Source organism: Manacus candei, unplaced genomic scaffold (assembly GCF_025592945.1).
Source record: "Manacus candei isolate 608988 ecotype Guabito, Panama unplaced genomic scaffold, ASM2559294v1 h1tg000050l, whole genome shotgun sequence".
Classification (NCBI taxonomy): domain Eukaryota; kingdom Metazoa; phylum Chordata; class Aves; order Passeriformes; family Pipridae; genus Manacus; species Manacus candei.
Genome location: NW_026138098.1, coordinates 19536377 through 19557726, shown reverse-complemented (window position 1 = coordinate 19557726; position 21350 = coordinate 19536377). Strand labels below are relative to the sequence as shown.

At 41.0% G+C, this 21350-nt stretch overlaps 1 protein-coding gene across 6 annotated transcripts in view; it reads right to left on the bottom strand.

Annotated features, from left to right (window-relative positions):
- Positions 1–21350, bottom strand: part of LOC127476767 (WASH complex subunit 2A-like) — a 33969-nt gene that overhangs the window by 7587 nt on the left and 5032 nt on the right. For 2 of the 6 annotated variants that reach the window (XM_051800067.1, XM_051800070.1), the window contains 19 exons: positions 21071–21118; positions 19730–19834; positions 19133–19220; positions 17891–17959; positions 17409–17521; positions 15129–15201; positions 14277–14333; positions 12838–13005; positions 12112–12245; positions 10144–10236; positions 9506–9610; positions 8086–8202; positions 6506–6669; positions 5939–6050; positions 5006–5191; positions 4486–4674; positions 2747–2875; positions 2446–2541; positions 1246–1365 (listed from right to left, as the gene is read on the bottom strand). In XM_051800067.1, the coding sequence (XP_051656027.1) occupies positions 1246–1365; positions 2446–2541; positions 2747–2875; positions 4486–4674; positions 5006–5191; positions 5939–6050; positions 6506–6669; positions 8086–8202; positions 9506–9610; positions 10144–10236; positions 12112–12245; positions 12838–13005; positions 14277–14333; positions 15129–15201; positions 17409–17521; positions 17891–17959; positions 19133–19220; positions 19730–19834; positions 21071–21118 (2166 nt within the window). The remainder of the gene's footprint in view (positions 1–1245; positions 1366–2445; positions 2542–2746; positions 2876–4485; positions 4675–5005; positions 5192–5938; positions 6051–6505; positions 6670–8085; positions 8203–9505; positions 9611–10143; positions 10237–12111; positions 12246–12837; positions 13006–14276; positions 14334–15128; positions 15202–17408; positions 17522–17890; positions 17960–19132; positions 19221–19729; positions 19835–21070; positions 21119–21350) is intronic. The other 4 variants (XM_051800072.1, XM_051800073.1, XM_051800068.1 and 1 more) reach the window with 3 other exon arrangements.

The window sequence follows — 21350 nt, the reverse complement described above, 5'->3', positions numbered from 1 at the left end:
TCTGTCCTCTAAAAATTCTCTAAAGCCATATTGCCATATTATGATCTAACTAACCTTTCTCTTCGTGACTGGCTACAGTCGGGCCACAGACTTCAAGGAAGCCCACATGGAAGCCAAGAGGGCTTCAAAATTGTACCACACAGCTTCAGAGAAGTGAGTGTTCCTCTACAGAAAGCAGGCCAGCAGTGCCAGAAAGAAGACTAGACTAAAAGAAGAGAACAGCTGTTTGGTCTGAAGACTTCAGTCAATTCTAAGACTCAGGGAATGAATCAAATCAGCTAAGGTGCTCTTCCCAGGACTTGCTCTCCACAGGTTTGTAGTCTACATGGTTCTGTGAGCTAGGCTGTACTGCTGTCATTATGCCTGGGCAGTCATAGCTCCTTCCATCATGTTGAAGTAACTGAGGGTTTGCAAGAGTTAGGACACTGGTTTGATGGTCTTGATAACATGCAGAGGAATCCTGGTGTCTGAGAAGATTATTCTCCACTTAAAAGTATGTAGTGTTCAGCTGAACCTCAGACAAGCTGAGACCATTCCTATACCAAGCTGTTAGTACTACAAAAAACAGGAAGACAAGCCTGGTTTTATGCTCCAAGGAACACTTTACATAAGAGAAGACAGGCTAATTAGTAACCCTACAGACTTGCTCTGTGGTTATCAGCTCAGGGGAGAAAAAAACATCTACTCTCTACAATGAAAAGCTAAATCTCCTACACATGAAAATCCAACAAGTAGTTCTGGTGAGGCACAGGACAGAACTCAGATCCACACTACGTCTCCCACAAACCCTTGATTCTGCAAGATTAAGGACAGCAGTAGGAGTCTTGTTTGCTCATCATAAAATCTCCAAGATAAGATTCTCAACAGCCACAGATTTTGCTGCATGCCCTGCTCTTCTTTCTGAGAAAGACAACCTTTAAAAATCACATTCACCCCAACAGACACTGGTACTTCAGAGAAGAAGAAACAACAACCCATTTTCAATCCAACTGGACCTAAGGTGTAGCTCTTCACTGCCTTGTACTTTCATATATGTGTGGGCACTGCATCAATAGTATTTAAACTTCTTGATAGAAACAGTGCACCTGCTGATAAGCCAAAGACGAGTTTGGCCATGCTTTGCTGCTTTGAAACCAGTGAATCCAGGCATTAGCTTTCATCTTCCAAGACACTTATTTAAAACTGGATGATACATCTCCTTTTTATTTGCATGCTGTTCAAGGCATGCAAGATTTAAGTACTTGCCTCAGTAGTTGCTGCCTTCAGAGTCTCATCTTGCTTGGCACTTAAAGTATTTTCTAGAAGGTTACTGCTCTCTAAGGAAGGGCCAACATTGGTCTGAAGAGTTTTCTTCTCGGCTATTTTCTGAAAGCATTAGGATCACCAAGTCAACACGAATGGGGTAAAAAGCATGGTGTATAGATCCCAAAAAAGCCCAAACCCCCAAAAGAACAACCCAAGCAAAACTTCTTAAAATCTTGCTTTTAACTGAACAGAAAACTAGCTAAACCTTTTGATTCTGCAGTGCATAGCAGGCATTGTCTTTTGGCTCTGCAATGCAAGGGCCTTCCACCCCTCAATTCCTCTAGCCTACCTCAACCTTTGCTGTCTATGCTAATGATTAACAATGAGCACCAATAAACATTCAAGTGCATGCATATTTCCTCATACGCAAGACAGCAGGGAAAATAAAAGCACAAAGCTAGCTAAGGAACAGTGCTATTTTTATGTTTTCAAGCAAACAGGCTCCACATATAGCTTCCAAGAGCTAATTACTTAAGACCATCCACTCCACAGTCCTCAAAGAAACTGTTTCCAGGAATTATTGCCAGTTTCCTAGCCTAACTTCCAGCTACAGACATGAAAACAGACTAAAGTAAAGATTGGTTTCAATTTAATTAAGGTAAATACATTTAGAGTAGCAGTTTAGAATGCATGGTAGGACTTTGACCTCAGACCACCTGTATTGCAGTCTAGTTCATTACTGCAGCTGCTCACCCTCTAAAACCAATCCAATGATCATGAGGATTTTAATACCACATCACTACCTTAGATCAAACCAACCTGCAGAAACTTGAATTACATAACTCATAGAGCAAAGTTCATCAGTCATGCATGAAGTACAGGGAAGCATATTAGCAAGTTAAACAACTAAACAATACAAACTCTACTACTCTGATTTCTGCTCAGGTGTGTTCTCTTATACCTAAACCAGTCCTGGTACGCAAAAAGAAACAGAATCCAATTCTCTCATCCCAACTTTGGGAGACCTAAAGCATCTGTTCGTTCCCTATGTATTCAGGGTCACGATGACCATTTCTATTATCTCAAAAAGATTTGAGAAGTCACCTAATTTCTTGTGGAAATACATAAGGGGAAAATCCCTTCCATACACTTCCTTCCAATGTCTTTTATATAAGCCATTTACAGTAGAGGAACAGATACCGGAAGGTTTGTTTTAGCAGTACTGAAGAGATCATCCTCATCATCGTCCCCAAAAAGGCCTCCTCCAGATGGTGGCTTCAGGACACGGTTTGCAGACTAAAGAAACAAAGAATAAAGAAAAGATGAGTCACAGATCCAAAGCACATCTCCTTCAGCCCATGATGCCTGCACTGATATTAGCATTTGGCCCTCCCTGGAAATCAGTGACTTCTATGCTGTGTCCAAACAAGAAAAACCAGTAGGTTGTGCACTTGGAAGACTGTTTTTAAACAGGAGGTTCAGAGGAGGACTATGAACTCACCACTGACTTCTTGGGGCTGGCAAAGAGATCAACATCTGGATCATTGTCCTTCTGAAGTTTGTGACTGAAGAGAAGCTCTTCATCTTGAAAGACCCCGGTGCTTTTGGGCCGAGCAGTTTTCTCAGAAGCCTGAAAGGAGAGGAGAAAGGTCCACAGTGAGAAAGTCCCTCTTTAAGGAGGTTATTTTCCTAGTGATAAGACACTTTACAATTCACCTAAGGCTGTATTATGACCCTGGTAACAAAAATAAAACTACAACTGCCAGTTTTGTTTTATTTTGACCAAATCTGCAAAACTTACAATGGAAATATTTGTATTTATAGTTCAATTTAATGATAAGGCATTAGCCACAATGTATCTGGGTCTGCTGATTTAAGATCCAGCTGCTACTATTTACCAGTAAAGCTTCCTTTGAAGGAAAAAAAAAAGGTTTTCAGTATGTTATCAGGACTGTACAATAAGGTTTATATTCCAGTAAGACTTTTATGCCTTTAAAATTTCAGCTAAGGGTGCAGGACATAGAAGTGAGAGGAAGAGAATCTCTTTAATTATCTTCTTAAGCTACCTTTTCAAAGAAGAATAAAAAAAATAATTGTTTTTTAAAAAGTTGAAGGCTTGTAAAGCTATTATTGTTGCTAGACTCTCTGTTCTCCTCCCGTGAAAGCAAGCACACCCTCACAATGAAGAACAGAACATACTGTCTGCCTTTGGCAAGAACTTCTACTTTCAAATTTGTTGGGGGGAGGGGAAAGGTTGAAATTATACACAGTGCCTTATAAGCCCTCCACTACCTGGCAAAGCAACAAGTATCAGCAAAAACAATGCCCTCCTATGATCAGAGTGCACTGTACGCACCCAGGTCTGACTTTCACGCAAAGGCCCCACTCAGTGTCTCAGTAGGGGCCAGTGTCTGTGTTTCACCACTCATCTATCTCTTCAGGAACATGACTCAATGTCCAGTAGCATGACATCAGACACAAAATCCAGGCAGCAGGATGGATGCCAAAACAGATGCCAAAACAGCAGATGCCAAAGCCTTGTGGTACACTGTAGTGTACAGTATGTGCTTTTTGACACAACTTCAAATTTACAGAGAAAATTTTGTTACATTGCATTAAGTAGAAACAAGAACATTGCCATGGATTCAAGGATATTGCTACTAAAAATTCAAAGCCCACCTCTTGATGGTGTACGCTATATCAGGAAAGCCAGACAGTAAGAACAGGGTAGCTGGAGGCTTTTTAAAGAAGTGAATACACACACTTGAAAACCAGAAGTAAACACAGGATTAAGATAATTCTTACTGAAGCTAAGTCTGCAGGCATATATGCAGCAAGCAAACTGCAACAATATAATGAAAATAAAGGGATAAACCACAGGCTTAAAACTCTACATCCTTCTACTTCCTGTTACCTCTGACTCTGAGGAGCAACTGAGGAGTCAGCTCTGTATAGCAGACATCAAGTAGCTGCACCAAAACATCTGTACAAAATTTCTTTTCATACTAGCATGCAGCAAAAGGCTTTTGAGTTAGTGGGACAGGAAAATTCACAAAGGGATTCAGGATCATGAGGAAGAGCAGGCATAATTTCTCACCCAAGAATCTGGAAGTATAGAAACTGAGAAACATTAGCTTCCATGGCATGAAGAAAAGGAAGGGTGAAAAAAAACCACCCTTGCCTGGAGTAGTAGAGGTAGAAATACTATTTCCTAGTGTTCAAGAACTTCCCTATACTCACCACACCGATTTCTTTCTGTGCATTTTTTATGCCATTGTCATCATCCAGCCTCTCTTCTTCCTCCTCCTCAAACAAGCTTAACACTTTTTTAGCTTGGCTCTTGACATCTTTCTCCAGAGCTGGTGGGGATGTTGCAAACAGATCTGAATTGCCAGCTGGCTCTGACGATATTGCTGCAAAAGGCTCCACCAAAAAAAAAAAAAAAACCACAACGCATTAGCCTGTTATTTATTTCAAGTTTGCCCAAAAAACCCACTAAGCATTCTTGGTTAAATACTAGCAGTGGTCAAAGTTCTGCAATCCATTACCAAGCAGGCAACTGTATTCAACTCATGCATAAGGTTTGCTCCTCATCTGTATGTCAGACTGCACATGCACCACAAGGATGCGTTAAACAGCTTTGCCATTATCTCCAAGTTATCTAGTTCATACCACCTGGGATTCTTTAGAGTGTTAGATTATAGGTTTTCTTTAACCTAATCTTTACCAAATTTCAGATTAATGTAAGAAAATCCCTCACTTTTTCCTTTGTTTGCTTCCCTGCAACATCTGTTCCTCTAGGCACAGGAGCTGCTTCAGGCTCTTCTAAGCCCCACAATGTATCTTCTATCTGGTTAGACTTGGCTGCTTTATCTGCCAGATCTTCCTTTTCCTCCTTTTCTTCTTCATTAAAGGTAGACGGTGTTTGTGCTGGCTTTACTTTCTCCTGCAAAATTAAGAGAACACTGGTGACACAAAATTGGTGGGTATATAAAGAGCATATGCTGCTGTGGGATAGAAGAGTCTCAGTTTGCCTTCTGCAGAGGTCTAGGACACTGGCAACATGCTTGACTTCTCCTATTTTCATCCCATGGGACATTCTGTTTTGTGACTTGATTTCCAGCATTACAGATTTTTGAATCTGGTTGAAGAGTGCCAGAAAGCACACATACAGGAACCCCCACTACAGATACAGCTGCATTTAACCTTTGCATCTCCTACTCTCAATTCCAAAGCACAAGCAGACAGGCAGTACACCATGGGCTAAGCTCCTAAGACAGAGGATGGACATGAGCACACACAAGGAAGGGCCAGTAAGAAGCCTGTTTACACGTCTGAATCAGCTTGGTAGGGTAACACAAAGGGCGAGGCCCTGGCTTCAGAGTCAGCAGTAAGCTGTTTGTTCCTTTCAGCGGTAGTTTATAGTTGAGAGTTTTCAAAACATCCCTAGGAAGGGCTTTTAGCATAAACCAAACAAACTCAGGGTTAGCAGTCAAGAAGATTTTGAAATATCTATTAGGCGAGTGGTAGTAAGAACTTACATGGAGGAGTACAGTCTTCCCTCTTCCCATTCCAAATTGCTAGAGCTACCATTGTCTAAAAATGAGTTAGACTTACATTCAGTACCTAACGAAGAAGGCAGACTATAAAGAGACTAAGTGTTCCATGTTAGTTTTAAAAAATGAGGAGTTACCACTGCAGCCTTAGCAGCTGAAGGAAGTAGTGTTGATTGGGAGCTGAAGAATGATTCTCCATTAACAGCATCATCTTCAAATAACAATGATACCTTCTGTGGCTTTCTTTGGCTGTAGTGAAAGAGAGGAGAAAGTGGAAGATTCAGGGCAAAAATTTCAAAGGCCGTGCACTGAATCTGTTTAAGAGCATCACTTAGGACCATCATTTGCAGTAAGTGGTCCCAGATACAGCACTCAGCTTCCCCATTGTCTCGACAACTCTATCACTCTCTCTCTTGTCTGCACAGCTTTCTGCAGAAGTGGAGATAAAAAGAGGTCAAGAGTATTTTTTATTACAGGCATAGAAATAGAGACCCCAATTCAGTGGTGAAAAGAGAATGATCCACCACAGATACAAAACAGTCCAGAGCTCAGCCCTGCCAGTTCCTACTCACACACCTCTACTTCTTCCTCAGCAGCAGTAGCAAGGGACAACACTTGCAATAGGCCTGGGTCCATCTGGTTTTGAGGGGGCTGCTGGGCTGTTCTGAAAAAATGCCTCCCCACTCCCCTCCCAGGACAGTCACCTCTCTTTAGTGATTGCAAATAAATCCTCCTCATCATCTTCCTCAAAAAGGCTTGTCTTCTTCACGTCTTTAGCTTGACTGACAGTACTAGCTGGTTTTGCAGGGTCTTCTTTTCCGTCATCTTCAGAAGGAAGTTTAGCTGGTTTGGAGACATTCCAGTGTTCCTTAAAAAGAAGGAACCCTCAAGTTTTTCTTTGTCTTGGTCAAAGCCACTTTCCCATCTCTACAATGAACACTTCATCATCTTGCCAGTCCTTTTGTCTCTCTACTAGTTTACTTTCCTGCATTCATGTTAGCCACTGCAACCTGACACTGCTCAGGCTTTGCAGAGGGCCTGGTCACCTTTTGGTCACTTACAGTATTAGTCCAGCAAAACAGGGCACACACACTTTATTACAGCTGCTCTTGACAACTGAGGTCAGTGTCAACTGCAGTCACAAGAGTAAGGTCACTCAGTAGAACCTGATCTGAGCCATTTAAATAATTAGCATTACTTGATGTATAGGAAAAAGAAAAACAAACTCAAAATGTAAGAAAAGAAAAAAAAGAAAAAACACAGCACATCCCAAAGACACTTCATTACAAGAGTGCTTGATGTTGCACTTCTTATTTTCTTCACAGTACTTTTCCCTCAACCCCTCTCACAGCTAGCATTTAATCGAGCTTACACATTAAACAAGATTTTTCTGTGTGTTTTATTCCCAGCATTTCAAGTGCTTTTCCCCAGTTCCCCATCTCTGTCTGTCCCCTTTCTGAAAGTGACTACAGGCATGTTAAAGCATGAACTTGGTTTATTCTACATTAAGATAAAAATGCATCTAAAGATATTACTACTATCCACTAAAAAAGCAATTACAGGACAAGTAATAAAAATTAAAGTCTATGCAAGAGTAATTTAGAGAGGTGGGAGGGCTAAGAAGAGTCTGGAGTCTATTCATATGAGCTAATTCAGAGACTTTCCAGACAAGTTTTTAATTTAGTTAGTGTCTCTGGCTTTCACTTAAGATGAAGGACAATACCTAATTCATCCCTAGAAGAGAACTGCTCTCTGGGAAGCCTTGTTATTTATGTTTCATCTTCCCATCCCTAGATTTTAAAAAACAAAACAAAACAGCCAAACAAACAAAAACCATCAAAACCCAAGCAAACAAAATACCCAACAAACAAAATCAGGTACAAAAAACCCCACCCCAAGAACCTAAAACAAAGAAAACCTCAAGACATACCTATGAAGAACTGCTAAACCTTCGTTACAGAAATTAAAACAGTAACAGCAAGGTTATTTTTCCCTTCTAATGTTTTTAAGTCAGATTTGTTTGCAACAGCCTCCATTTGCTATCAAACTTTCTATAAATTACATTGAGAATACTGATTTTCTCTTCTACATGACTTCTGTTACCTGTATCCTGCAATAACTTGGTTCAAGAATCAGACAGCTTCCTCAGCTGCAAACACCTCACAGGACTGGGGTAAGCATGGCATGTGGACACAGTGGGACTGTGGTTCCCCTCTCAAAAGTTTTATGCTTTGCTCAGCATAAAGCCCAGTAAGCCCTTTCAACAAATCTTACTCCTCAGTACCTCCTCATCACTGCTGAACAATAAGATGGAGGCCTTCTTGAGGGGCCCTGACTGTTTTGCTTTCTCTTCTGGAGTCTTTTCCTGGTGCTTCTTCACAGGTCCCACACCAAAGAGATCCTTAAAATAAAATAAAATATTTTAAATAAATCAAAAGCCAAAGCTAAAATGAAAAGCTCACTGGAAGTCATCAGCATGCAAGACTGTTGCCATCCACTTTTCATATAAGTAGGATACAGAAATGCTGTTTTGTGAACTGTTTTTGAAGACAATTTCAACTATAACACAATATTCTGGAACAAGGAATTTTACACACGCAGCATTTGATAGATCAGAAGCTTGTAAGCACATATCCTGGTTCTGGCCCACAGATTCTCCACCACAAGTCATGACCAGCAGACAAAAACCATCACTCAGCAATTGTCAGCAGCACAGCAGCTAACACAATGGGGCATTGTTTCTCATCTATAGAACTAAATAGAGAATGAATTCTGTTCAGAGATGCCAGGCAATAGGCAAGCTGAACAACTACTACTGGGCAAGATCCATGGCTCTCCACCTGAAGACACTCATGCAGACTATCCTGTAGGCATCAGGACAAAAGCATATGTTGATGCCACCACCTAACACTCATTTATGCTTTTTTCCACTCGAATTTGAGTTCCAAAACGCAACCTTCATGGCAGATACCAGAGACCTTATCACAGTACAAAATGTCTCACTATCCTGCCTTGCTTTTGAACAGCCCCTTTTCAGAAAGGTGAACTGGAAACAGTCCTGGGCAAGAAACTTTTATCCTGAGTTTGCTGAAGTCCTCAGGCTTACAGCTCTGAGTAGGCTTCCTATTTGCCTCAGGTTAGTATTATGGGCTAAGTTAAGCCATGAAGGCTGCAGGCCCAGAGTTGAAAGCTCTTTGGAGGGTGTATGGGAAGGAAAAGAGGGTTACAAAGAGATAAGAAACTAATGCAATTTTTTGAAGTTTCTTGCACAAACTGTTCTCTGATCTCAGTTTCCATATTAGTGGTCACAATTCTTACACACTGAAGTAAGGAATTCAACAGCCGTGACACAAGAGAAGCAAGAAGTCATCCATGTAACATGTACCACAGGCCAGGACAAAACAGTTTCTTGAGGATCTGTTCTACTGTTTAGTGTTTTCTAGTCCTATCAATCACAGGGATAATATGCATAATATGCACTTACTTCAAAACACTAAAAAGACACCAAGAACTTGCAAGAGTCCCTGCTACCACTGTCCTCTGCAATGTGGCCTGCATGCTCAGAACTGCTACACAATGCAAGATTGATTTAGTGTTCCATTTGCATGCCCAGTGTCGTAAACTTCTGACTATTTCCTGCTGCATCTGCAACAGGCTGTGCAGGTGAGTTCCCACACACAGGCAGTATAAGGAAGTGTACTTACCTCTTCATCATCATCAAACAAGGAAAGTGGAGCTTTTGTGATGGATTTGCTGGTGGGGAGAGATGTAGCTTTGGACTTTACAGTCTTACTTGATGAAAACAAGTCCTGTGCAAACCAAAGAAATGTCAATTTGCAAAGCAATGCTAGAAGTTCAAGAACTCAAAAGGGGGCATTCATGTTTTTCCTTACAAAAAAAGATGTTTAGTGTGCCTATGAAGCAGGGAAGGATTGTCTTACTCTGATGTACCAATCACCTGCAGCTGCACAGGGATTTATTTCCCTCAGCTTTGCAGATTGATTTCTAGCTGAAAGCCAAAGACACAAAATGAAACATATCTTTCATATGAAACAGTCTTTCATGATTCTTGCTCTTGATTTGCTGCTCCTTTCTCTCTTCAGCCTTTCAATTTATGCCTGTGTGTACCACACAAGTTTAACTCCCTGAAGACAGGGAAAACGATTCCAGAGATTTCACTCTCTGGAGCAAGGAGCTTTCAGAATGGCTGGGTGTAGATGCATGGATGTCAGACTTCCCAATCCTACAAGATGCGTAAAGAGTCCCCAGATATGAGTGGATTGAAGTCAAGGTGACTCAGATCCCAAGGATTTTTGTAGGGATTTCTTAAAGAAATACTCACTTCAGAATCCTCCTCATCAGAGAAAAGGCCCCTCTGTTTTCTTGGAGGCGTTTCAGATAAAGGCTTGAAGTCCTCACCTGAAGATTGTTGATTCTTTAGGACAAATAAAAACACTGCATCAGCACCCATTTAGATTCAGTAAGGGCAGGCATATCACATGACTCTGTCCTGGTTGGGCGAGGACAGGGTTAATTTTTTGCAGTAGCCAGGAGGAGGCATGGCTAGGACCTGGGGGTTATTCTATACCACCTCACCTCATTTTCCAGGAACAGGAAAAGGGCTCTGCTACTTTGGTGCAGCAGGAGAGGGAGTGGTTGGGTACTGTCTATTGTCAGGGGGTTTCCATGTGAATCATTTGTTTCTTGTACCCTCAGTCATTAGTATTGCTGCTGTTACTGTTTGCTTTCTTATCTCATTGCTGTTTCTAGTAAATTATTCTTATCTCAACCCATGAGCTTTACCTTATGTGTCTCCAATTCTCCTCTCCAGCCCACTGCAGGGGAGGGGGAGGCAGGGAATGGCAGCATGGTTTCAGTGGAAACACTAAACTGGGGAGTATCATTCCTAAACCAGGACAAACCCCTTCTAAGAGGCATGCTGCTGGCAAAATCCCAGCAGTTGAAGGGACAGAACACAAGCTTGTTACCCATGGACTGAACTCCAAAACTCATGTGCCAAGCAAGTTCCTCACACGCAGCCAGAACTATGCAGAAGTGACTTGCAGGTTTTACCACAGGCCTCCCTTCCCACACCATCCTTCTCAGCAGAAGAATGTATGCAGCAACTCATGCCAGACTTCATAAGCTAAACAAAAATGTTTCTTTTAACAAGCTGTGTTTCATAAAGGAAGAGGGCAGTTTGTGCCAGCCATCATTTCCTGCATTATCACAGCACAGCCCCAGCCTGCCACCAGCTATATTGCCATTAAACTTAGAACGATCCCAGACCCAAGCACTACTGTCATAAAGCTTGGAGTATAAAACAGCCTTCACTTCCTGACAGAGCAGGAGGGGGTGCTGCTGAATCAGTTTTCATCCTCTCCTCCAGGAAAGCCAAGTGCTCTGAGATCAGAGCAATAGCATTGGATGACCACCACTCCTGCTTCACTGACCATGCACTCTTGCACTGCAGCAGAAATAGAGACCGGCTTTGCCCTTGTGCTCAGGTGCTTCTCATAAGGCAACATGGAAAAAGTACCACCACAATTTGCATTAGACATCCCCAGCACTGTACACTTCTCAGTCCAGAGGGGAAAAGAGTCACGGTAGCTCATTATGTTCCAATACTCATTGAAGAGCAAATAAGTATAAAATAAATATATACAATGTCTACCATGGAAAGAAAGAGCATTAGTACTTTCCTCGAGGCACAGTTCTGAAAGTGGAGTGGGTACAGGAGGCTCTCATAACTCTGTACGTATGTGCTCAAGACCACATTTAGAGCTTTCTACAATGTAAAAGTTTTCTGCTGAAGAACAGGTTTTTTTGAACACTCCAAGGTTGGTATATGCTTAGGCAGAACTGTGACATCCACCTTCCTCTCCCACAATACACGCAAGCAATGGGTTACCAGTTAAGTAACCAGTGCAGTGTAAGTGCAGACACAGTTTCCGCAGCACAGAACTGTGACACCAAAGGTTCTCAACTCACGCTGGTTTCATTTCAGCCAGGAACTTCATCAACACTTTTTATTAACAGAGGCTGCTCATTTTGCTCGCATTTCAATCCTGCCTTAATAAGATTCTTTCAATCACTGCCCACACAAATAAAAACCTGAAATAAACCCAAAGGTTAAAAGGTAAAAGGCATTTAAGGACATCTGAAGCGCTCCAGTCATGGAAGACCCTATGAACATAGTCCAGTTTCGCAAATGGCACTTTCACAGTGCTGTACATGCATAGACTACTTCAACTGCAGTAGTAACGTTTTCCTGAAACCTTAGCCATGCAATCCAATTACATGTCCTTACCTTTTTTTCCATGACTGTCTCCCTATGGCTTTCTGTTTCTTTAGTTGTGCCAGCAACCACAGAAGGAACGGCAGGTTTTTCCTTGAATAAGTCACCTTCTTCATCATCATCAAATAGGTCAGCTGTGGACTTGACTACATTAAGAGACAAAACAAACAGGGAATGATGAATACAGAACAGCCCCTACTGAGCAAGAGAAGACAGCAGAGTCTCAAAAGATATCAGATGTTTTAAAGATGACCAACAACAGGAGTCTTTAAGAGACAAGCTCTCAAATACCACTACCTGAGAGCACTGGTGACAAGAGGATGCAGTCATGCAGTTGAGTCAGCTGGCACCTCTAAAGGTAGTGTTTTGGTTTTGGCTTGGCACAGGCCTAGAGCCTCTATAGGGAATGTTGGGCACAGTGTCTACAGGCTGTTACCAATTCCCTGACTCAAGCCTAGATATACTGCCCTAGCAGTACAGAGAGCCTCCTTAGAAAGGAAAAGTCAGGGGAGAGCATGTACAAATAAACCAGTCCCACATCACTCCAAGGAAAAGAAATACCAGTAACAAAAAAAACCTCAAACAAAAAACCAACCAAAAAACACAACCCCCCGAAACCCAAGCAGTAGTAGCAGTGATGCAGGTTTGAATTTTATAACTCATTATCACTGATAGGAATCAGTTTGAATTTTGATGACCTTCAGTGTTTAATCTTTCACTGCAAATGCTTAGAGGTACCTGGATCTGGATGCTTTTTAGTTGCTTCCACAAAGAAGTCATCATCATCATCATCATCATCAAATAGAACAACTTTCCCAGGCTGTTTAGGAGTTTTCTCTGTGCTGTGTGCTGCAGATTTCTTGTCTTTTTCCCCAACTACACTGGAACTAAACACATCACTTCCTCCTGCAGGACAGATGGAGGGAGAAAAAGCAAAATAACCACACAGAGATCATTGCCAGAGCTACCAAAGAGCTGAACTTATGCCATAGTAAGTGGCATCAGGCAGAGTTTCCATCTCAGCAACTTTTAAGGTGCTCCTGCAACAACACTGCATTAAAAAAGCATTAGCTGGACACATCCTGATAAAGCCAAGTCACAGACAGATGGCCCCCCACTCTCACTGCAATCACTTCTTTCTCAAACCTGCTCATCTTCCCTAGGAACAGCAGCCAGGTTCTGTGTTGAAGCTAGAAGGCCCAGCAGTTCCACACTGTTGCCCCCTGTGGACTTCCCAAACCAGAATCCTACTCTACTAACTAGTACATAACACCACTGTGGCCCCACATCTCAATCTGCTGTTTTAAACTCTGCCACCAAGTCTTACAATTAATGCAGAAGTCTCATTGTTGACATGTATCTTTGACTCTGGAGTAAAAAGGCTATATTTGTAGACTTTCTACTCTAAAAAATTGTGCTAACTGAGGGCTCAGCTAACTGAAGCCATAGTCTTTAAATAGGCCATTCCTAATAAAGGGCAAAACTTAAAATTAAGGTAACTCAAATCAGGTGAAGACCCTACACACCAAAAGAAATCAATGTCAGTTGATTCCAAAAGACTGGTGACATAGGTTTCTTTTCATTGATCAGCTTGGATTCTGATATGAAACACGGGTCTTAGTAGAAATCTTTTTTATTTTTAGCTCCAAGTTATAGATTTGGTCCTTCCCTGTGTATGCAGATGCTCCTAATCAAAACCAGAGAAACAAGACTGGTCCTATTAGCCTGTGCCACAAAAATAAAGGAACTTGATGTTTAAACTCTTCTTCTGCTAACCCAAGGGAATATGATCAAATATGAAAGATAAAAATGCACTTCCTTCCCAGAGTATAGATAGAAGCTGTGACTGCATGCACTGCAGACTTCAGCTATAAAATATCAGATGAAGTGACACACATCCTTAAAAGTTCAGAGCACAACACTAGAAGCTGACAGCTGCTAATACCTGCCATCAATGACACCTACCTTCAGAGCTCCTACAGAATCTTGATTATCCATAGAGCATGCTGCAGTTTAGGCTTAGCATGGCAGAAGCACCTGTATATGTCATCAAGCATATGATAAAGCAATGCAGTGCTGTTGTATTTGGAGAATTTTCTTCTTTAAAACCTCCACAGCAGGTTTTAAAGAAAAGAGCATTTTGTGCATGAAGCAATTGGCTATTGAATAAATCATACCTGGAAACAGAGATACTGCACCTGCAGGAAGTTTCTTTAAGGACTTTGTAGTGGATGCTGAAATCACAGGAAGTACAATACAAATGGATGCACTTGTTTTACGCTGTCAAAACCTTCAGAATGCTACCACAGAAACAGGAATCCAAGAAGTTTTCTGAGCTGCCTTTTTTAATTCTCAACAGCTCAGAACTCTTTACACATTCTCCTTGAACCTCTGTTTTTTTGCAGATACATGTAACAATGTAACATGTAACTTTTTCTTCCATTAAAACTTCACAAAACAGCTCTACTACGCTCAAGCTGATAAACACAATACATGTTTACATACAGCATTATTTACAACAGTTCACATTCACACACTCAAAATCACTTCAATCCACTTCAATACAATACACTCAAAACAAAATGGCTTAGTCTTCCAACCCATATCTGAAAATTCATCAAATACAGTGCTTCAGTAAAAGCTGCTGCAAAACAGAATGTGTGTGCAGAGTGCACCTATTGGGAAACTCAGATGTGGATTAATCTGCAAGAAGAAATCTTTGCTCCCTTCAAACCCACAACTGGATCCTGCAAAGTACTCTTCAGCAGCAGGAACGCAGTGCATGCAGAGAGCTCTGCCAGCATCAGTGAGGACATCCTTTCCAGGAGAGTAGGTGTGTGTAACAGACCATAGCAAACAAACACATTTAAAATTCCAGGAAAACACAGCTGTTCTCTATTAAGACTGGGGAGGAGAAGAGACTTGGCAACAATTGCTACACCAGACTTTCTAGTTTGGGAACAAAACAGTCTAGCTGCTAGCAGTGATAAATCACAGCAGGACTACAGGAGGCAACAATTGGTTCTTACCTTCACTTACTGGGACTCGCTCCTCTCTCTCTTTTGATTCTTCTCCTTTTGGTGCTTCAGCAAAAAGATCACTCTGATTATAGATGAAAATGCAAAGGGGGGGGAAGTGGTGAATTTGTTTTTTGTAGGGAAAAACAGATGCCGATTTTTCCATATTGAATATCCACTTCTAAGCCAAGATAGAGGAGGTAATCACCACTCCCTTCCCAAAAGGATGTCTGCAAATATAGAGCTAAATCTAGGTACTCAAGTGTTAACTTGAGTGCATACATTCAGAAAAGTTGCTGTCTTCTAAAATTAATTTACACTGATTACCAGTCTGTTTGCTGAAGAGAAGGAATGACCTTTTATTTGCACATCTTCAAGGGCTTACACTAATTAATCTATAGCTGTTTAGGTCCTGATGACACCCTTCTGAGCTTTCCTATTGAAACTTATATAGTCAACTTTGAAGAAAGAATTCAGGTCAGGACAAGCATAAAAATACTCCTGACTTCATGTGGTTAAGATGAATGATTTATATGGTTGCTAAGGGGATGTTAAGATACCGTAAGTGTGCAGAGAAATACATTGCAGGACACTCCCACAGAAGTCCTTGTGCTCAGGTTTCAGTTGCCCTGTACTGATCTTCCCCAACAATTATAGCCCAAATTTCCAAGAAATATCCAGATCTTTCGAGTACTGACCACTTAATTTCTTGAAAGCCTCCCTCTTATGGGAAGTTGGGTATTAGAGGTTTCCTACCCAGAGCTTCAAAATGCATGGTCTTTGTATAAACTTCGTAGGAAGAAGGCAGCAATGCTTCCCAAGGAGTAGGGGAGCACAGGGCTGCAGCAAAGGTGTCAGTGATCAACTGCACATTTGTCAGTCCCTGTTTGCCTGTTGACCTACTGTGTCTGTCTTCTGGTACAGTACAAGGCACAAGGGAAGTGAAGCTTTACCCTTCCTAGATGTTTAACTTTCAGATAACAGAAAATCAAGAACAGCTGTATGCAGGCAGGCAACAATCACAGACTAATCTTGGCTGGCCTGTGTCTATAGGATGAGGAGAGTAGTCTTAGTAATAAGTAACCAAGAGGTAACCAATGATAGCTTCATCTGGATTTGCACTGACACAAAGATGGCTTGCACTATCAGATTATTTTTCTTAATATTTTTTAAGCTGTTGGCTGCCACTCTAAAAAAAAAAAGGGGGGGCATTATATTTTTTCAATACAGGTTGTGTTTGAGTGGAAAAGACTGCACAAAACTTCTTCCTTCCCTACAGACAATGCCCCTGTTTGGTGCTTCTTAGCTGTATTCTAGTAGATTGGCATTGTAAGCTTGAGGTACAGAAGGCCTCCTTCCAAATTTCAGTCTTATATCCTCCTTTGGTCAGAGGAACACCTGACTTTTGTTCTAGTTGCAATGAGGAACACAACAACCCCCAAAGGCAACAATTCGGCTACTATTCTGGACTAACCTTGACTGTTGCAAGTATCAACTGCATAACAAAATCAGAGGCAATCATTTCTTTTACACAGTTGTACTGTAAGATTCTTAAATCTCAAGTAACCCTGACACTGGGTTTCTATCCCCTTTCACATGCACAAACAGTGGTAAAAAAAGGTCAGAAATGCTCTTTGTGCCACTTCTTTATGAAGTCAGCTCTAGATAGCATAAGAGTAAGCTTAAGGTGAACTTTTCTTGCCATCACAAGTAACCCAGGAATCATACAATAACTAGATGAAAGAACACAGCATAACTGCAAGTAGGAAACTTTTAACAGCACAGGAACAGAGAAACCCAGCAGCATCACTGTCCACATATGGTATGTGAATAATAAAGTGTGAAGAGCATCATGTTCTCTTCTGTTCAAACTTCTCCCACAATCAGATAGAAAGAGAGAATTACAAAATTCAGTATTCTAACAGGCATTTTAATAGAAATCTGCTGATTTAAAACAACTGGATGGCATTTGGTTTACCTCCACAGATAAAAGTAAGGGGCTGATTAAGGTCTCCTGGAATTAGAACCTGTCTAATAAAGAGCTAGAACCACACTTGCGTCTCTCATCAGCACCACTGCAGAAAAGAAGATATTGTGCCAAGGGTAACATTAGTATCTAACTTATGTAGTTCTGTTTCCCCACTGGAAAGCTATACTATCCCACCAAACTTGAATATAACCAAGCAACAAAATGGAGTTTCCCCTCTCTGTCTTCCAGAGGTGGGAATTCGTGGGGGATCTTTTGTTTTTAATAGGGCAACACTCAATTTCTATCATCTCCAGCATTCTTACCTCTTCATCATCAAAGAGACCTGTTCCACCACTGAAGAGGCCACCCCTTGAACCAAACGGTGTGAAGTCTTCATCAGTCAACTTAGGAGGCTTGAAGATGTCATCATCTTCATCTAGAAAGTACAAGAGCCATGAGCTTTGGTAGGACTGACCAAAGTCAGGAAAGGGAATCAGAGACAACCAAAATAAAAATTGCTTTGGTTCCACCTGCCCTCTATTATAAATACAACACATACAGAGAAGGTGCTCAAGACAGATTGGGTTGTGTGCGGTTGCTCCAGAAGGCCACATTTAAGGATGGACTCCCACTAAGTCTGTTTCGAGCCTTGTTTACATGCACATCCCAACCTAGATTTGTTTACACACTCACCTTGACAGATGCTCACTGATACCCCACCCAGCTTCTAGAGTAGAGGCCACTATTTAAGTGGTCTCTTACAGTCCAGCCCACAACTCAAAAACAAGAGAGGAGGATATCCTACCATCCGATGGAACTCTAACTTCCTTCTTCTCTTTGGGGGTTTTCCTTGCTTTGGTCTCAGATGACAGTGCTTTAAGAAGAAAGTTTCAAAGAAAAAATAGTCCATTTTTACTTATGGCCTGTGATCAATCCACGGTAAAAAGAACCTAAAAAAATAATCTAATCAAGCTGACTTCTATGTTTTGATATGAATCAGTCCAATGAAGCAATTCTATGAAACACAGTTTCTAAAACTAGTATCTAAAATTGTAATAGAATCATTCTGTCAGGCACTAGGGGTTCAACACAGTTGCCCACATACAGACTAGTGTCACCTGAGATGTTGGAAAGCAAGACAGCATTCCAGATGGTAGAGGTTCCACACCTTTGCAGAACCTTTGAACATTTCAAATGGCTCCAGATTCATTATTTCTTGATTCAGCTACCAAAACCAAAGTCAGAGTTTTATCCATAACATCACAAGGTTATGTCAATGAACGGAAGATTTCCCTGTAACTGAACGGGGTGAGTTTGTAGGTTTTATACTCTGATATCCACAGACCTAGTTCTATTGTTTGAACCGTGCAAGAGCACACACACAAAGACTTGGTCTTTTCTGTTCACACTCAAAATTACAGTTCAACAGCAGGCTCATAAACACTTGGCAACTCAATTTCAGTCAGCTGTTTTCAATTGCTGATTTTCTGCCAGACTCAATACTTGAGAGGTCTCTCCCTTTGAAAGTGACACAAAAGTAAATGCATTATTTAGTTTAAAATATCATGAAAGCAGCAGTAAAGTATCCTCAAAGCCACAAAGAAAAAAACCAGCACACATCACAGGAAAACACCACTGTTTGAGAGGTTTTCCACTGCAGAGCTCACAAAAAGACTACCATGATCAGTGGCTTCTACATACCTCCTTGAAATAGGGGAAAGTACATGTGATCAAACATGCAGAGAGAAAATCAGATTGAAGAGAAAACCTTTCCAATATTATGTGTGTTTTGAGAGTGACCAGTCTGATCTGAAAGCAATGTGTTTTTCACTATATCTCAGTGAATCCAAACCTGTAAGTTATGGCCAGAAAGTTTCTTAGAACACAAAATAATGTCTTCAATTCGTCTTATTGGGCTTCTACCTAATACATGTTCAAATAAGAGATCTGCATACCTTCACGTGCTCTTACCCACAATCTCCAGTCCAACTCTCATGAGTCCCCCATTACCACACAAGCACTTAGGAAAACTTAAGAGTTAACTTACATGAACGTTCTTTATCCTCTTTGATTGCTACTTCTCCTTTGATTCGAGCTGCCAGCTCATCTGCAAATGATGTTGGCCTCTTCTTTTTCTGAGGAGTAGGGACAAATAACAGCATATTTCTCATATAAGATCCAGTTACCAACTTGATGCAATTGCAATTATAAATACTGTATTCTATAGCCTCGCTTGTACAATATCTTGTCTAGACTTTGATTGAAGCCCTAAGAAGAAGCAATACAGCTTTCTGTTAAGAAAGCAATTAAGAGATGAGGAAAAAACCCTCGATTTCTAGTTCCTGATGATCACATTATTTTTAACATCATCTTATTTTGTAAGCAGGAGAAACAAGAAGCATTTAACTCACAAAAATGCAACAATTAATTTCTTAATGTTCTTTAAAGACAGCTTTGATGCCAGCTTAGGGTGTAAGAGGGGGTAAAGCCTGAATAACACTAAAAGACCATTCAGGATTTTTAGAGGCCCTCTCTACAGGATCCCATCCCACAAAACTGAGAGCTACCATCATAATCCATCTAAGGAGAGACTTTTCACATGGGAAGTCAAATCTCTCAATCCAGGGAGGCAACAAATACTCACAGGCTTTGTGCTTTCCTCTAAGTCTCCATCTTCATCTTCCTCTTTTTCAGAGTCAAAGAGATCACAGCCATCATAATCATCTTCATCACTCATCTGTACTGTCCTCTAAAAAACAATAATACCCTGTTGTGTTCTACTGAAGTTGGCATACAAAACAAGCACAAAACTACATCTGCTTAGATAAAATAGTCAAATCAAACTTATTGAAATGAGGGAAACATACAGCCAGTTTGGGGTACTTCACAGCTTTTCAGCGGTAAGGAAGGAGTGCCTCTAGCTCCAAGCAAGTTGCTACATTCCCTAGTACACCCCTGTTCTTTGTCACCAAATGCTGCAACTGAGGACACAAAGGCTCTCCTCACAAGGAGTGTACCACTACCACACACAAACTTAAGACCTAGTATTTAGTCCTAACTCAGGAACACAGTGATCAGCTAGTAAAAAATTGTATTACCTTGCACTAGGGTGGATACCAGAATGACAGACAATACATGCCCACATCTTGGTTTTAGTCACGTCAATAGGAGGATGAAAAAGATGAAGTGAACTGTGAGCTGGGCAAGGGCCAAGAAGTGAACTAAACAACCACCAACCCAAAGATACTTGCTCATCTTAAAATACATCAGGCATACAAAAGTCACCCTATAAAGGTCAGCTTAATGTAATATCTGAGTGCTCTTGCAACACTGTTCTAGTAATACGTACATCAAATAACGGTTGCTTTTTGCAATGTTGCTCTTTTGACATTAAATCATTTCAGATTGAGGATCTCCACACAAAAGTCTCTTGCAGTGGCACATGTAAACATGGGTATGATTCCTTCTCCTACAACCGATGACTAAAGCCAGGCTTGAATTTTTTCGATCTAAACATTTCCCTTTTCATTCATTATCCAAATGGACATACTTTTCAAATATTTAATACTGTTCAGATCTTTGATTTCATGCAACACCCAAACTGTGCTGTTCCTTACTTCCTTCATAACAAATTTAGAATTTTAATTATAGACCAAATCATCCCACTGAAGCCTAGTTTTCCTTGGGTAGATTCTCTGAATTCTCATGTTTCCCAAGTAATTCCTGAGGAAAGCACACATCGGGCAATGCCATCCCACATATTCTCTGCATCTAATGACAGCTTGCAAGCATGTCTTCAAGCCCAACCCAGGTTCATTTTCACAACATGACACATGTGGCCAGGACAACCTTCCCATAAGAAGTTATAAAAATGAGGCTTAACAAAGTTGTTAATTGTCTGGAGATCTCATCTCCTCTTTCTTGCATCCTCACTGTGTCACAAGCTTAAAGTCTTTCAGGTATGTACCAGAGTGTATAACCATACCGTCTTTTGGTCATCTTCACTAGGGTTTCCAAATTCATCATCAGATTCCTGTAACACAAGAGACACAAAGACAAGATTCACACACTACTTGGTCCAGTGGTTAGGAGAAAGGGCTCAGAAACTCTGAACTTGCTTAAGTTTGGACATTCAGATCTGCTCACTGTGACCTGATCAAGGAATTGTTCCCCCCACTGCTGACCATCATTATGAACAGAGCTCACTAGAAAATCATTAATTTAGCAAAGACAGTTCCATCTGACAGTGCATTGGAGTAACTCAA